Source organism: Chelonia mydas, chromosome 26 (genome assembly GCF_015237465.2).
Source record: "Chelonia mydas isolate rCheMyd1 chromosome 26, rCheMyd1.pri.v2, whole genome shotgun sequence".
Classification (NCBI taxonomy): Eukaryota; Metazoa; Chordata; order Testudines; family Cheloniidae; genus Chelonia; species Chelonia mydas.
In genome coordinates this window covers 5,758,073-5,775,010 of record NC_057859.1, presented here as the reverse complement: position 1 = coordinate 5,775,010, position 16,938 = coordinate 5,758,073, and the positions used below count along the sequence as shown (strand labels likewise).

The 16,938-nt window shown below is 44.4% G+C and overlaps 1 protein-coding gene across 10 annotated transcripts in view; it reads right to left on the bottom strand.

Moving 5' to 3' along the window:
- The window catches only part of PIWIL2 (piwi like RNA-mediated gene silencing 2), a 34,977-nt gene continuing 18,039 nt past the window's right edge, over positions 1–16,938 (bottom strand). For 3 of the 10 annotated variants that reach the window (XM_043536313.1, XM_043536314.1, XM_027830494.3), the window contains 8 exons: positions 16,271–16,459; positions 12,990–13,091; positions 11,506–11,625; positions 10,724–10,812; positions 9,756–9,861; positions 7,113–7,366; positions 6,094–6,201; positions 1–2,266 (listed from right to left, as the gene is read on the bottom strand). In XM_043536313.1, coding sequence (XP_043392248.1) covers positions 2,110–2,266; positions 6,094–6,201; positions 7,113–7,366; positions 9,756–9,861; positions 10,724–10,812; positions 11,506–11,625; positions 12,990–13,091; positions 16,271–16,459 — 1,125 coding nt within the window. In that variant the 3' untranslated portion in view covers positions 1–2,109. Of the gene's footprint in view, positions 2,267–6,093; positions 6,202–7,112; positions 7,367–9,755; positions 9,862–10,723; positions 10,813–11,505; positions 11,626–12,989; positions 13,092–16,270; positions 16,460–16,938 lie in introns of those variants that run through there. The other 7 variants (XM_043536320.1, XM_043536319.1, XM_043536317.1 and 4 more) reach the window with 6 other exon arrangements.

Below are 16,938 nucleotides of genomic sequence, written 5' to 3'. Positions count from 1 at the left end.
TGAACATACAACAAATGCAGTTTTTATTTAGTTACTTTCACACTCTCTAATCCAAAGCACAGACTAAGATGGGATAATATACACAGAAAACTGATTATTCAGGGAGCTATAGGCGCAAAAGGCAGCACCTGATGGAAGGCAGCTGGTACAGTGGGCTAATATACTGTGGCTTTCCATTTCTGAAAGCTAAGGAACTAAAATGGCTTAAGTCACAAGTGGAACTAGTATGGTGGTCTCAACCGAGTCTCCAGACATCTCTCAAGCGATTGCAGCAGATGGCTCTGCTATTCGACCGAAGTGCTGGAGCAGCAAGGCAATCCCAGGACTGGAGCAGCAGCAAGCACTTCCTGAAATTCCAGTTTGCACAAGGAGCAGATCATCAAGACAGTTCACCAGGTTGGCAGAGTGAAAATATACACCTACATCATATCATCACTCAGTCTCACCCTCTTTAATGGAGCTGGAGATAATCCTAGCAGTCACTGGAAGCGCTAGGTGTGTGCGCGACTACCCATGCACACCACTTCTTGTGCCTCAGGATATCCTATTAGCTCATGTGGGAGTGAGGAAGGCGGGGACTCCAGACGATCTGCAGATAACCCTCCCCCTGCCAAGTCTGAGGCTGTCTTATTTAGTGGTTTTTTGGGGCTCTGGCTTAATGCAACTCTCCTACTGCAGCCTGCTCTAGGGTAGAAGTGCAGAAACAGGGGCTCACGGGAAAGCTGCCTTCCACCACGATGATGCATAAATAGTTTCTACATTGTGCTTGGCCTTAGCCTGCACTACAGAACTATTTGTCCAGCACTGAAATGCAACAAAATCATCCCAGATATAAACAGGAACTCTGTGGGAAGATCTAGCTTTCTCCGCCACCCAACACCTGCTGTTGTTTGTCGGAGATATAAGCTCCTGAAGGTTGCATTTACAGTACAAGCGGAGACAGCTCTTAAAAAGTAGAAAAAAAATAAAATAAAATAAAAAAGGTGGGCCATGTTTCTTCTGAACAGTGTATCCAGGCACCAGGCTCAAAAATACCTGACTGTCTTCTTCGGGCTTGTCTACACTACTGCTTAAGTCGATGTAACTTACATTGCTCTGGGGTGTGAAAAAGCCACCCCTCTGAGCAACACACAGTGCATGGACTTCAGCGCTGTCTGCACCAGCGCTAAGTCAGCGGGAGACGCTTTCCCACCGACGTAGCTTCTGCCTCTCGTTGAGGTGGAGTAATTATGCTGATGGGAGAGCGCTCTTCCATCCGCATAGTGCATCTTCACCAGACATGCTACAGCAGCACAGCTGCATCGGCGCAGCCCACGTAGCGCGGTAGTGTAGACCAGCCCTTAGCATGTCACCGGCATATGCTGAAGCAAGCAAGCAAGCTCAAACTCTCCCTCACAATGGAACCCTGCAGTCCCATTTCCTGGGGCAACCAGCTGACTGGGAACAGATTTAATTGTTTGCAAACTGAACAATACCCTTTGAAACAAGATTTATCCGTTCCTGTCGCATCTTCACATCCCTTTGCAAATGGCCGTTACTAGGCACCCATTCATAAATGGCCACTGCTAAGTATCTTTAACTTTAGGTCAACATTCCAGTAAAGACAGCCCTACCTCTGCTGATTCTGTTCCTTTCCTATGGACTAGCAATGACCTGATCACACCTCTCCCTTGGTGTATGAAATTAACACTATTTACTTCTGTGCTGCTGAGCCAGCCTCAATGCCATTAGCCCAGCAGTGGGGAGGTGGGGTTAAAATGCTGCTGTAAAGGCAGCATACTGCTTTTGTTTTCATACGCAGGAGAGCAACAGAAGTCAAGAAGCAAAATTCCCCACCAGATTATTGCATCCATTTTAAAGGAGGTCGTGTTTCTGGGTCTAATGTTCAAGTGTCTTTTAAGTAACCAAGTAAAAAGAAATGCAGAATATATATATTTATAAAAACAAACTTAGAAGAGAGTCTCCTTTTATATGGCTGTCAGAGGCACTGGTGCGCAGTGTCCTTTCAGGGGGTGACCACAGAGCAATGAAAGCCCCATCCAAGAGGCTCCCTTCTCCATCTGCTGTTTGAGGAGCTAGATTCTCCCCTTCACCTCCCAGCTTTCCAGGTTACAGGAAAAAGAGTCTCTCACAGAGCTGAATAGCTGGCTCATGGTGCAGAAACTGTCCTGCGAGAAAGGCCAGCTTGTGAGCGTATTTGCAGGGGGCTGGAACTCGGATAGTGCCTGGCCAGTTCCAGTACACGTGGCAAAGCTTGAAAGTCAACCTAGAAACAACAGGAGGAAAGAAGATTCCATTAGAATTCATACCTCCCTACTTGGCACACTGTATGTATAACCCACAGTGAACACCATGCGTTTGTGGAGGGCTGTCCTTTCAAGGCCACCGGATAGATGCTCTTTAAGGGCCAAAACTTTCTCTCACGGAATTGCCACCCTGGGGCAAACCGTTAACCTAGCTCTGACAGCAGCCCATGCAACACTAGGACTCTCCAAAGGGTATTATATCAGCTTTATTAACAGTATATGTATATTTAGGAGCTAGGGATTGTCTTCTGGCTCCATGGGGAGTTACAAGGAGCTTCCTGCAGGAATTAAAATAACCGGGAGGTGATACATCTATTCAAATCTCTAGGCAGGTATACAAGTCAGGAGAAGTCCTCCCGCCTTGTGGGAAGTTGCATATACCAGTTTGAGCTGGTTAAAAGGAGGCTACCAAACAAAGAACTCGGCTGTATAAAGTGACCACCCTCACATAAGCGAGAGGTTACTCACTTGATCCAAGAACTGACATAGCTATAACCCAGGGACCCCCTGATGCCAACCGATAGAGAGCACATGGGATGCATAGGGTTATACAGGGGTCCCCTGGGTCAGACATCTGCATACTAGTTCACCAAGCGGGACATGTGAGGCCTCTGTTGAAAGCCACGAAAAATGTACATACAGATAATATTTAAGGAGTTATGTAACTATACTGAAAATTATGCTCTTAGAGTTCAGGCACGTCACCAGGAGGTGACAGATTGGAAATGTTCCTTTCAGGAAGGACGTAAATGACACCTATCTCCCTGCCTGGCCATTTGTGTACTGTATGCCTTACGCTGTGTGCCTATGTGCATACTTAGGCAGGGGTGAATTGAGAGATTCTGAAATCTACAGGAACAAACAGCAGGAGTGTGCGTGTCCTGTTCATGAATTATGACAAATGATTGGTCTGGTATACCCTGGAGTGCAAAAGAGACACTTAATCCTTCACTTCAGAGGCACGCTAACCGTGCATGACTCACGGCCTGCCTACAGGGATTTTGGGTGAGCAATACTCTTACGTCTAATAAAATATAGTGTTAATTACGTCTAGGCTCTAGAATGCATGCTATGACTTTATTTTTTATGTAACCATTTGTTTCCAATACTTCTAGTTGCTACTACTTGACTCTGTGCGTTGTTAAATAAACTTATACTTGATTTCACTATAAACATATCTAAGTGCTACTATGATGATCCGAGGAATGGAAAACTTGTCTTATGAAAGGAGACTCAAGGAGCTTGGCTTGTTTAGCCTAACTAAAAGAAGGCTGAGGGGAGATATGATTGCTCTCTATAAATAGATCAGAGGGATAAATACCGGAGAGGGAGAGAAATTATTTAAGCTCAGTACCAATGTGGACACAAGAATAAATGGATATAAACTGGCCACCAGGAAGTTTAGACTTGAAGTTAGACGAAGGTTTCTAACCATTAGAGGAGTGAAGTTTTGGAATAGTCTTGCAAGGGAAGCAGTGGGGGCAAAAGATCTATCTGGCTTTAAGATTAAACTCGGTAAGTTTATGGAGGAGATGGTATGATGGGACAACATGGTTTTGGTAATTCAATATTCATGGTAAATAGGCCCAATGGCCTGTGATGGGATATTAGATGGGGTGGGATCTGAGTTACCCAGGAAAGAATTTTGTGTAGTATCTGGCTGGTGAATCTTGCCCATATGCTCAGGGTTTAGCTGATCGCTATATTTGGGGTCGGGAAGGAATTTTCCTCCAGGGCAGATTGGAAGAGGCCCTGGAGGTTTTTCGCCTTCCTCTGTAGCATGGGGCACGGGTCACTTGCTGGAGGATTCTCTGCTCCTTGAAGTCTTTAAACCACGATTTGAGGACTTCAATAGCTCAGACATAGGTGAGAGGTTTTTCACAGGAGCGGGTGGGTGAAATTCTGTGGCCTGTGTTGTGCAGGAGGTCAGACTAGATGATCATAATGGTCCCTTCTGACCTAAATATCTATGAATCTATGTTAAGTAGAGTGGTGAGCAGAGGTGAAAGTGGGGCACACTGTTACTTTGGGAGCAGTGGATTGGTGAATACCGTGAGTGTCCATGGAGCAGAGGTTGGACACTCAATGGAGAAGCTCGGAGGGCTTGATGGTTGAAATGGGCCCAGAGCTAGCCTGCAGAGGGACAGTGGAGCCTGCGTAGGCTGACAGGGGAGGGCTTGTTTTGCCTGTGGAGCCGACCCCCCACCAGGCACAGACAAGGCTTCCTCATGCTAAGGGCAGGTGGTAGCAAAGTGCCTCACAGTCCTGGGTACCCCAGAAAGCGTCACAACAACATTGTGACCAACACGGACAGACACTCAGGACTCTGTTCTTAACAGGGTCTCCATGTAGAAGACGGGTGACTGGCTGGTAAGCTGAGACCTACACATTAAGATATGTTTTCTCTGTAATGCTTCTGTTCTGAACAAATAATACTTTGCTTTATGAAGGCTGGATGGTCACTGGTTAACCCTGCCATTACCCAAGAAAAAGAAGAACGGCAGGTACTGAACTTAAGTCAGACTTGACAACAGTATCACAGTGAACTGCAACTTAAATCCTCAGTCTAGAGGAGGGGACTGAAAGGACCGTGCCCCAAGAGAGGTGATGGCTATAAGCCTGAGACCCCTGAAGAGGCCATGAAGGGGATCAGAGCTGCAGTTACCTCAGCAAGTGTGACAGCCAGCACCAGCTACTTCAGAGGAAGGTACAAAAATCCTTAGTGCACAATTATGGAATAATCTATGCACAGGGGAAGTATGCTTCTGATCCTCTTTTAAAAAGAGAGCAATGACCTACTTAATGCAAACTGTGTATATGCTCATTATCCATAGATTTCTAACCGTTTTTTGAATCTTGCTCAATTATATATTGTCATTGGCAGTCAGTTCCACAGGCTAATTGCTAATTATACATTGTATAAAGTAGAGTTTCTTTTTATCTGATTTACATTTATTACTTTTTTCAAATTTCATTGATTTTCTCCCTGTTCTTGTATAATGACGAAGGGTAAACAGGAACGTCCAATCTGCCTTCTCTGTATCATTCATTTTTGAGTCTTTAGCGTTTGAGCCAATGAATTAAGGCATGACAGGAAGTCATTTCACCTCATTCTCTGTAAAGGTACATGTTGATCTCTAGCTAATTTCCAAATGGAGATTGTTTTGCAACAACAGGCCTTGGGGAAAGTTCCAGCTTTGCAGCCGTGTATTGAAAAAGTATTTCTCAATACTAAGTCCTGTTGGAGAATAAGAGATTACAAGAAATGGCCAAACCAATCAGAGTTTGACATCGTCATTGCTGGACTTTTGGCCATGATTTCCCGCCGCACCCCTTCAATAACTTCAGAAATATCTCGAGCTAGTATTTCCTGGAAAAAGAAAAATGGGAAATAATATGCGAAGATGCCCAACTCGCAAGAGATCCTGCCTCACCTAGTAGAATAAATTTTGCAAATAAACTCAGAAGCTATTTCCAAAATGAAGATGTGCCATGCTGGATCAGACTACTGCACCAGTAAGTCCAATACGCTGACTCTCGCAGCAGTAGATCGCCAGCATTTCGGGGGGCTGGGGGAGGTGTGGAGCAGCTGCTAAATGCACCTCTGCAATCACATCAGAAGGCACAAGGGAGCAACTTCCACTTCTCTTTAGGGCAGGATTTGGACGATGTCACAAAACGTTCAAGACCCGAGTTACATGTCATCAGCGCCACCTCCAGCTACTCGGCCATGCAGCTTTGTAGGGAGCGGGTGTTCGAGGAAGACCCCTCTGCTCAGTGCTCTCACCTTTGCATGTGGTCAGGACTGAGGTTGGCCGTGTTAAGCACACAGATATAGCGCGTTGGGATGCCGCAACCCTGCCGGACGTGATGAGACAACAAGTAAAAATCCACCCTGAGAAGGATAAAGAGAAACACTTTAAAGAGTCAAGTTGTCCACCTGTAAATAAGAGAAAAGCCTGTGGCAGTTCCTTAGGTAGGTCTGCTAAAGGGGTTTTACACCTGAAGTTGAGTTTGCTTTATCAAGGTTTCGTTCTAAGTTGAAATCACAGCATGACCTCACTGTCTACTCCCTCAGTGTACCCTCCCCAGGGGTACACTAGCATCTACACACCAATTATACAGCAACAGTGCCTAAGAGCTACATATGTAAGAGGGCCTTTCATTCCCAAACCACTTCAGTCTATATTCATGCCACACGTTCTGTGATGGAGAGCAACCAGTACCGTGGGGAAATGGATGGGAAATTTTGAGTAAGGACAGAGCAAAACCCCTTCTTATAAAATGCTAGGGGTATGTTTTATGCAGCGTTGTAGCCGCGTTGGTCTCAGGATATGAGAGAGACAAGGTGGGTGGGGTAATCTCTTATCGGAGAAACTTCTGCTGGTGAGAGAAACAAACTTGAGCTTACAAAGAGCTATTATTCAGGGGTATGTTTAACATACATAGAGAACAGACGGGACCCTCTTTGCAAGGTCTAACGAGAAAGCGCTCCAGAGTAAATGGCATTGTTACATAAGGTATCCTACTGAGGCAGGTAAACGAAGGACTGAATTGAGCTTCTCGGGGTCTGGAAAGTCTAGGTACCAAATTCGTTAGACCATCCCCTCTGGCTATGATTGGCAGGCCAGTGCTGAGCCATATTCAACCCTTTGCTCTGGAACTGAAATATGCACTAGGTTTCCACAAGCTAGTAATGCAATGCAACTTGACTCTCCGCTTTTATTGGCGGTTACAGAACGGTGATGGGGGGGAATATATGGATGCTGGCAGAGAACAGACTTTTGTGGGTTGCCTGCCACTCACCAATCTCTGCTGGTGACAGTATGGTCAATTACAGTCCCTGGAGCGGGGGTTACAAAGTGCTCAGTGGAAGCAGAGTAGAGATTGGTGCTGATTTTCTTCTGAACCACAAAGAACACCATCTTGGGCTGGTAGTTCTCAAAGGCTTCAAAGCATTGCTGGAGCTGTGGGATCTCGTAGCTGACCACTGTGTTCAGCTGGCTGTCTGACACCCCATCTCTATAAACTGCTATCTTCTCAGGGAGACAGTGGTTCACCTGAATAAGAAACAAGATAAAAAATGGAAGCTCCTTCACTGGAGGTTTTCCAAAGGAGACTGGATAGCCATTATCTTGGATGGTTTAGAAACAACAAATCCTGCACCTTGGCGGGGGTTAGACTAGATGACCCTAGTGGTCCCTTCTAACCCTATGATTCTAAGAATGGTCTAGGGTGACATGGGTGAATTTGATGTCTTAGTGAACCTTCATGCTGTGAAGGAGGCCAAATTATATTTGGAGATTATGGTCTGAGAGTCCACAAATATAAGGTTTCAGAGTAACAGCCGTGTTAGTCTGTATTCGCAAAAAGAAAAGGAGGACTTGTGGCACCTTAGAGACTAACCAATTTATTTGAGCATAAGCTTTCGTGAGCTACAGCGAAAGCTTATGCTCAAATAAATTGGTTAGTCTCTAAGGTGCCACAAGTACTCCTTTTCTTTTCACAAATATAAGGTCAAGTACCATTCTTGATCCTTAATGGAGTACCCACTGACATCAAAGGGCAGTTTGCAAAGTTGAGCGTAGGACATGGACCTTTTAGTTAAAGTCACTGCTGTATGCAGCATCACTTGGTGGGAAAGAAGTCAGTAACTTGGAACCTAAATTGCTTGAAAAAATCTGACTCGATGTGTTATTATGAGCATTAAGAGTTAACACCTAATTTTGAAGAAGTATTTCTCAGGCTGAGACAGTGCTGCATCAGTTTCTATCTGGAAGGTTATAACCCCAGCCATATGGGCTAGAAACTCATTCTTTCCTTGAAGTGAAAGCTTGCATTCTGTGAAACAGAATGGGCCACAAAGACTATACAAATACACTGACACTTCTGGCTTTGACCATTGATCTTTTTACTTTGGGTTTAAATGCAGACAGTCTGCTTTTGGATACAAATGATGCCCTGGAAGATGCTGGTTCATCGACTCCCATGTGAAATGAGTTTGCTGGGTCTCATTCCAGTCCCAAGTTGACAAGTATCCACATTCGCAAAGCCACCACCACAATCAACACCCTTCTGGACAGCCTCATTAAAAAGGCTAAGGACTGAACGGGCCATGGAAATTGAATCCCCCTTCTCCCACTAGAAAGGGGTTCATTCCAGAACACCATTAAGGCATATTCACAGGACAGTATTGGGAAAAGCTTGCCCGACCACTGCCCATGAAGGACCTGTCCGGCGACTGGACTTCAGTTTCCAGAGCTGTTAATCCGGCACCTTCCACAAGAAAAACTCAAGAGATAAAAATCTACCGTATCTAATTTACATTTTTATAAATAGGACTGACTGCCTTTTAAATTAGTGCCTTTGCAACCCAAAACCCTAAAGCAGACCTAACCGCGTGTATGGGAGCATGGCTTTACTTGCGGACACCCACTGTAGATTAAAGCATATACACGACCTGCTGAAGTGGTGAAATAATCAAGCGGCTACATCATGGTCCTTACACTTTCATACAGAACGTACCATTCCCTTTTTTGCACCGAGGGGATTTATGGTGAGATAAAAGGGCTAAGGTTATTCAGAGACAGGAGAATCTAACCGCTTAAGACAGGTAGCAGTATTGAAAGCGAGAAGAGTCATTCAGCAATCGCCACAGTTGTGCACTAGGCCACATCGAGGTAATTAAGCAAGTCCCTGAGATAAGGAAGGAAGATTATGCATGCTGTGCTTTTTAAATTCAAAGTGAGGTCTGCAAAGTCTTTTACTCACTTGCTTAACTTTTATTTGTTCTACTTTTCATTTAGAAAGCCCAATTTAATGTCTTCCACTGATACTATAGTAGTTTTTCAGTCAAAATGAACTCCAGGTTGTGTTGGGAATGTTAACCCTCATGAACACATGGAGCGACAAACCTAATTTTTCATGCACTGAAGCACAGTGAATAGGTGGATGCCACTTACTCGGTAAGATCCTGTTTTTGGTGCTCTCTTTGGACAGCAATCCAGTACATAGGAATTACCAGACTGAGTCAGACCTAAACCCATCTAATCCAGTATTCTGTCTCTGACAGTGGCCAGCACCAGATGCTTCAGAAAAAGGTGCAAGATGCACGTTCAGATATGGGACAATCTGCCCCTTACACTGGTCTCTAATAGTTAGAGATCGGCTTAAGCCCTGAAGCACGAGGTTTCATATTCCTTTCAAATTTGTGTGTCATTAAATATAACAACTCTGGATATTCTTGATATCCAGAGAACTATCCCATCTTTTAAAATCAATAAATGGCACCCACAACTCTTCACCCTAGGGTACTGAATAGAGATGGTGCCTGCACTCCTGAGTACAGAAAAGGAGATGTATGTTTCAAGCTAGGCACACTTTTCTCTTTGCAGTTTTGATCCATTTCTTGTAGTGGTCAGCGAAGAGTCACTCACTACGTTTCCTCACCTCATAAAACTTCTGTAAGGCCCCGACCAGGCAAAGCTTCAAACTGTCTGCAATTTCCTGATGAGGCATCTGGAACACAACCCTAGAATACCACTTTGTGACAGCACTCATGGCAGAAGGAGAGAGGTAAATATTACCTACAGAACTCTTGTGAGCCAAAGCCCAAAACAGTTATACAAATCAAAACAAATTCAGCTCTGGCTTTGCATATATCTTTTTTCAGACTGTTTCTAAAAGGATTCAGGCATATGGCAATAGGGGCACCACATGATCAGAGATAATGCCAGCTGGTCCTTGGCATTGGGAATTGGTGACTGCAAACAAACAAGTTGTTAAACCCTGTTGAAAAGGACAATCAAGGTTAAATCAATATCTCTCTTCATTTTTAGTAAGGGCAAGGCAGTGCCATAAAGTGACTTTATTGATAAAGAAAAGAGTTTCGCTTCCAGGCAAGCGTTGCAACTTTTCCACCACAAATGCAACTCCCTAGCAGTGCAAGTATAGGAAAACACTCAAGATCTGAAGGCTTTTCATCTGTGTCTGACAATGTGCAGTTTAATCACAGACACCACTTTTTCCTCCAGCAAGAGACTGTCAAAAGCATGGAAGAGTAAGACAAGCTTCCCAGAGAGTCTCCCAGTTTGCTATTGGCCAGGTCTTATTGTGTGCTTAGTTGACCAACACTTCAGAAAGCAGAGGGGAATACACCAGTTGAAAATTGATCAAAACAGCAACTGCCCTACTTGAGAACTATGCAGGATCTTCACTGTGACAGAGTAATCTGGAACGCTCCATTAAAGAACAGATCCATCTGTCTCCCTCTACAGTCCATGGCATGTGTCAGATTCTCTGCAAACACTGGCTGCAGTGTGAGGCGTGCACATCAGCCAAACACTTTGCTGCTTAGAGGTCCAAGTTTTACGGGCATGTAAAGGGGTAGAACCTACTCTAATTTAGAAACAACTTACTGATTGGTGCTTGCAATGAAGCCAACCACAGAGCGCATTCCCCTGCTGGGATCGTGGTACACATCCATGCCAATCACCATCAGCTCTTTCTGGAAAGGAGAAAGGAAGCCCAGTGCAGTGGGGAACTGAGAGTCACAGGCAGAACTCACCATTTCACTGGAAACTATATCTGAACTCTTTCTAAAGAGCAAAAAAGCAGAGCTGAATTAAATGCCAGGAGGGAGTTCCACCCTCGGGCTCAAGTCCTGCAGTGGTCATAAAATCCCTGGAATTAATCAAAAGTACTAGTTACTACCAGAGAGCTAACCAGATAGTTCATTTTATCTATCCTTCATCGGTACTGTGGTATACAACACCCTCCCCCCCATGATGTAGGGAAGTGCTATTATCCTCATTTTACAGACGGGTAATGGAGGCACAGAGAGAATAAGTGCCCATGCAAGAGGTCTGTGGCAGAGCTGGGAATCAAACCCAAGCCTCCTGAGCCCCAGGCTAGCATGGCTGATGGCCTGTAAGAGACAGGTTAAGTACATTCCCCTGTGAAAGAGGGAAGAAGGGGGATACATTTCAGAGAGGCCGAATACCCCTTTCACACTATGAACTATTCTTCCTCTATCCGATCTAGGATGAATTAATATTTGTGCATGCACACGCCATGCACGCATGTGGGGGAAAGGAAAAAAAGGCCACAGAGAAGTCACAGATGAGAGCCCTGCACCTACAGGTAAGTCATTCAGTGTGCTGAAGCCTCCCTCGATGGAAATAACTTTTGCATGGCTTACCAACGGGATGTTCACTCCCCAGAGTTCCCCACCTAGCTTGCAATTAATCTGCAGCAGAATTTTCTGTGCTACGCTCCTTAGTTTGTTTGGCTGGGTCATGATGGTTCGAGCATTGATGACCTGCAGCAATGGGAAATATTAAAAATCAGTTAACTCCAGCTAAGTTTTTAAGACTGCAAAAGCAGGGTCTACTTTTTTCCGCCCCAGACTGTATTCCTACTATAAAAGTCTATCATAAATTTAACAGATTATACTTGCATATTGCAAGGCATCCAACTATACAACTTTAACGGCTGTTAAGTTTTTCCATTAGTATTCTATTTCTTTGCTTTTTCTCAAATCTTTTAAAAAAGTAGTAAAAGAAAGACTTTGCATTTGTTAAAGCCCGTATAACCAAGTTCTGGTCCCGGGATCTGCAAGTGTAATTCTCATTAAGTCAAGAGTTTTGAATGTTCATCTGAGGGCAGAATTTAGCCTTCACTTAACAAAAGTCTCATACGCAGCGAACACAAAAACTGATACCCATCCAGCCCTTTACCCCCACTTCATCCAAAGCTGGCAAGTATTTTTAAGGATGCTTACACCCTCGACGAGCATTTATGTCCCTCTCCACCCATCGGAAAAAAAAAGATGTTTCCCCAAACGGAATCATGTTTGCATTACATCCTTCAGCAAACTAAACCGTCTTTCTAGCAACTTTCACTTTTTTTTTTTTTTTTAAATTTTTTATTAAACACACACTGTATGTGCTGGCTGTTGTATCTGCACTATCTTCCTCTTCTGAATGGAATCCAAGCTCCTCAGTGGTTGCCATAGGTCTTACATTCACAACAGCTGGAGAAACTCCTTTTGCTCAATTGGCAGGTGTCTGAGGTTTTGGAACAGGGGGATTGGAGTTCTATCCTTGCTGTTCCACTGGCAGAGGTGTGAAGCACATGAAGCCCCAGCGAGCCACAGATACTTACAGAGATAACCATGCAACAGTTCTTTAAGACTAGACACTATAGTCACAAGCAAGGCAAGAGTCCACAACACACTGAATGTGACTAATTACAAGATTAAATACAACCTATTTTTATTCTACTATAGACAACATGATGACCAAGATGAAGTTCCAGCCACACGAGGCCTTTTTCTAAGCATGCCAGCTTTGCTATACTGGACTTAATTTAGAGGTGTGCAGTAAATTACATGGCTGTTTACTGTATACTTAAGGGTTAGGTTAAATGGTCAGGTTAAATGGTCATGATTTTATGTTACTGTAGGGTTTTGTTTATATAGCCAGATGAGCCTGCCTGCTCCACTGCTTCTAGAGGTGCACTGGCTCCAGAGAGAAATGTGACGGGAAGCTTCAAATGTAGATGAGGATGAAATGGACAGGATTTTGTGGTCTGCCAGGCAAGAGCTGTGTGTATGGAATCCCTGTCTCCACCATGTCTAACCCCCACCCCAAGAAGTTATAATACCACAGTGACCTGACTCACCTGAGAGGGTACTGGAGACTGCACACAGCACAGCTTTTTAATGGCTCCGTACAAGTCATCTCTGGTCCCGGTGATGATACATACTACCACCTGCATCTTACCCTTCAAGAGACAAATGCGGAGTCAGGCTTTAGCACCACAAATGTTGCTGGATGCTCACAGACTTCGCTCTGCCTTTGCAATGGAATGAATGCAGCTCCCCCCTTGCCCCCCCGAGTAGCACTGTGATGAAGGGAAGTAACACGCAACCCTGGGACATTAGTGCCCACTGTCTAATAAAGCAGCAGCCAAGAGCAGTATCACAGCTATTTGTCAGAGAGCGAGCCAAATCCTCGCCAAGAGCCTGTTACTGTAGTTACGCCAATACTCTTAAGAACAGATTTGGTATGATTAGCACCTTCACAGTAACAACTGTGCACCTCATTAGTTGTCAGGTCTCCCCAGCTCCCTCCACCCCCTTGTTTATACATAAGGCTTGGAGATGGACTGGATTTGGGAGCACAGGCCTTCAGTAACAACACCATGAACTGTGCAACCCCAGTGTTCCTTTCTAGTATCAAAGCCCTTCACTTATGGGCTCACATCCAACCTCCATGACATGAACTACAGCAATTAAAGCAAACCTCGTGCCTCGTTTAACTGAGATAACAAGCACCAAGGCATTCATAGCTGCATGTTGTGAAAGATCCCATGGCACAGAAGTCATTACTGCGGAGGGCTGGGAAACAATTGTTCCACAAATAACTAACATAAACAGGCCAAGGCCTTATCACCATAACAGTGCAAAGGAACATTACAAGTACATCTGTATCAGATCCCAGGAACAGAATGTGGGCAGGTAGCAAAGTCTCTCTCAAGACCTTTGCTGATCAGTCGCTTATCTTCAAGCATCACAATCAACATGCAGCTCTTTATAGTTAAAATATTAATTCAAGATAATCTATTGATAGCCTGCAGTTGAAGAGTAGAGCAACACCATATGCAAGTCCCATAGAAACAGTCCACAAAGGGTAGACTGTGTCTAATGAGGCTAAGTAGGTCTCTTCCCCATGCACAGGGCCTTCAAAGCACTGCAGAGCTTTCCAGCTCCCATGATTTGTATTTAGGGCACACCTGAGTCCGATACTCTTGTGATGCTATAGGATTGAAATATGACCATTTACATCCTTGATATTGCCACTGTTATTCAATTGCAACAAATCTTGTGCAAAGTATGTCATGTAAGGTGTCAATGGAAAAGTTATGATTGGCTAAATAAGATTATCCTGCTTAAATCCATGTATCATCATTGTATCTCAAATGTGGGTGTTACCCCAGGAACAAACACAAGGTACTTTACATCCAGTCTAGCCAGCCCATTGTGAATGGGCTATTCAAGCTTGATGGCCCATTAAGGGCATTTCATGCTGACAATGGGCCATAGAAGAAACTCATTTTGCCCAGACAACTCTTTCTGTGGATGGAGGGTGTTGGAGATTGAGCAGGAGGACTCAGAGGCGGATTGAGTAAACGGGCTTCTTTACTGCGGTACTTGTTCTTTTGGACCTAATTGTCGAGTAAGCGCTGAATTCGTTACAACACACTCTTTCTATCTATGTTAGTATCTAAATACCTACATGTACTACAACACCCCCGAAATCCTTACTGAGTAATAGGAAGGCCCAGACAATGAATATTAAAAGCTATACACTGAATATAATTATCCCCACCCCGACTACTGTTTACAGCATTACGCATATTCTACAGACAATTTTACCTTAAAGATACACTTCTTTGCAATAACTGCAGCCACAAATTCCCTAGATCAGCAGTTCACAGGGAAGGGAGGAAGGGGCCATGACCCCGAGCTCATTTATGTAGCTGGTAAAGGAAGGGAGGGGGGAGATAACACCTCTTTGCACAAAGGGGATCCTTGGAACAACCACATTCCTTATGTAGCTGCAACGCTTATCAATCCTTACCAAATAGAAGGGAAGGGAGAGGGGTAGCGCTTTATCTATCAAGCACAAAAAACGGTCTCTGCCCGTGACTCTACTCCCGAATACCATGTCAGCACACCAGCGGTTTCCCAGGTCTCTACTTAACCCTTACATATCCCAATAGAAGAATGCTTCAGGCTCCAAGGAGCCAATGGCTGCCTCAGTGCGTCAAAGCGTGAAAGGACATGTGATATGCTCATGTGACCCTGGACTCCATCTTAAGGCAGTGACTTTGCGAGCTGTGTCTGAACCAGTCAATTTCCAGGCACATGGCAAAGGGTATAAAAGACCCCTGAGATGACTCCATTTTGTCTCTTTCCTGCCCAGATTCTCTGGACTGTGGATTTACAACTAAAAGGAGCATTCTGAACTATGGGCTGAGGACCTTCCAATCTTTTGGAAGCTACTGGAGAGATTTTACAAGCCAGCCATCTGTACCATCACTGCTACAAACCCAATATATGGACTTCGCAATTATTGTATGTATATGATCTATTAACCATTAACAACTCCTCTTCTTTTTTTCTTTTATTAATAAACCTTTAGATTTTAGTTACTAAAGGACTGACAGCAGCATGATTATTGGGTAAGATCTGAGTTACATATTTACCTGGCTATATGGCTGATCTCTTGGGATTAGAAGGACACCATATGTGATGAAACTGGTTTTCAATAACCACACAGAGTCCATGGGTCTCTGGTGAAATAAGGGCTGGAATGCTTAAGGAGACTGCATTTTTGACTCCTGGTTAACCAGCGTGGTGAGACAGAAGTTTACTTTTGTTACTGGCTCGGTGTAATCTAATGATAGAATAACCACCAGTTTGGGGTGAGTCCACCCTATTTTTCAGCAGTTTGTTCTGAAACTGGCATTCTAAGCTTTGACCCACTGAGGCACAACGACAACCCTCCAGGGCAGAAATGAGACACACAGCAAGTGCAGCTTCTTCCCACCTCAAGGCAGGACCAGGCATACTGTAGCCATAATTGCTCAGCGTGGCTTACATAGCACTTAGCAGATGTCAAGCCAGCAGTCAATGCTTTACCAGAGCCCTCCCTACAGACTCCAGTGGAAATGTGGTGCACACACAAGAAACACAGGGAAACTACCCTATGTGCACATGACTGTCCATGGATGATGATACTTTAAAGGATCCTCCCAAATGGACAGATTCATAAATACATTGCTCATATGTGCAATCCGAGTGCCCCAGTATCCTAGAGGTACGAGAATGCCAACCGAACAGCTCTCTAAAAAGGATTACCCAAACCCCATCCACTCTGTCCATTCCTCCCCATTACCTCAGTGCCCAAGATGGATTTGATAGTCCTGGCATAGGTCTCTATTCGATCATCTTTCAATTCTACCCAGGCAGGCTGGTTTAACTGCATGCCAATCGGGCCAGCGACCTTCTCCAGCATGCTGACCAACTCTCGTGCTTGGTCCACAGCCCGTTTTGGATAAAACAACGCCCAGTAATGCATGGGAATCTAGGAGCAGAACCAGACAGCCAACATTACCATCAAATAGCCTGTATAAATGAAGGTGGTGGTGATTTCCCCAGAGGATCTTAAAACACTTTATCAAACCATTAATAAAGCCTCACTACCCACCCACCGAAATAGATATATTTCTGTTTTACAGATGAGGAAACCAAGGCACAGAGAAATTAAGTGGCGTGCCCAAAGTCAAAGAGCTAATCAAAGGAAGAGCTGGGAAAAGGACACAGAAGACCCAACTATTAGACACTTCTTGCCTTCACATCCCACCAAATTTGAGGTAAGACAGCCAGAAAGCAGACAAAATGTGCATTTGCACTGCAGACTCAGCTTCCAAAGGCCCTGCTCCTTGCTCTCCTGAAGCATAGACTCACTGTGTACTTCAATCTACACAAGTTTGGGAGGAGAAAACTTTAAAAAATTGCATTAAGTGATAAAGAGAGGATCCTGACTTCTAGTTCCAGACGGAG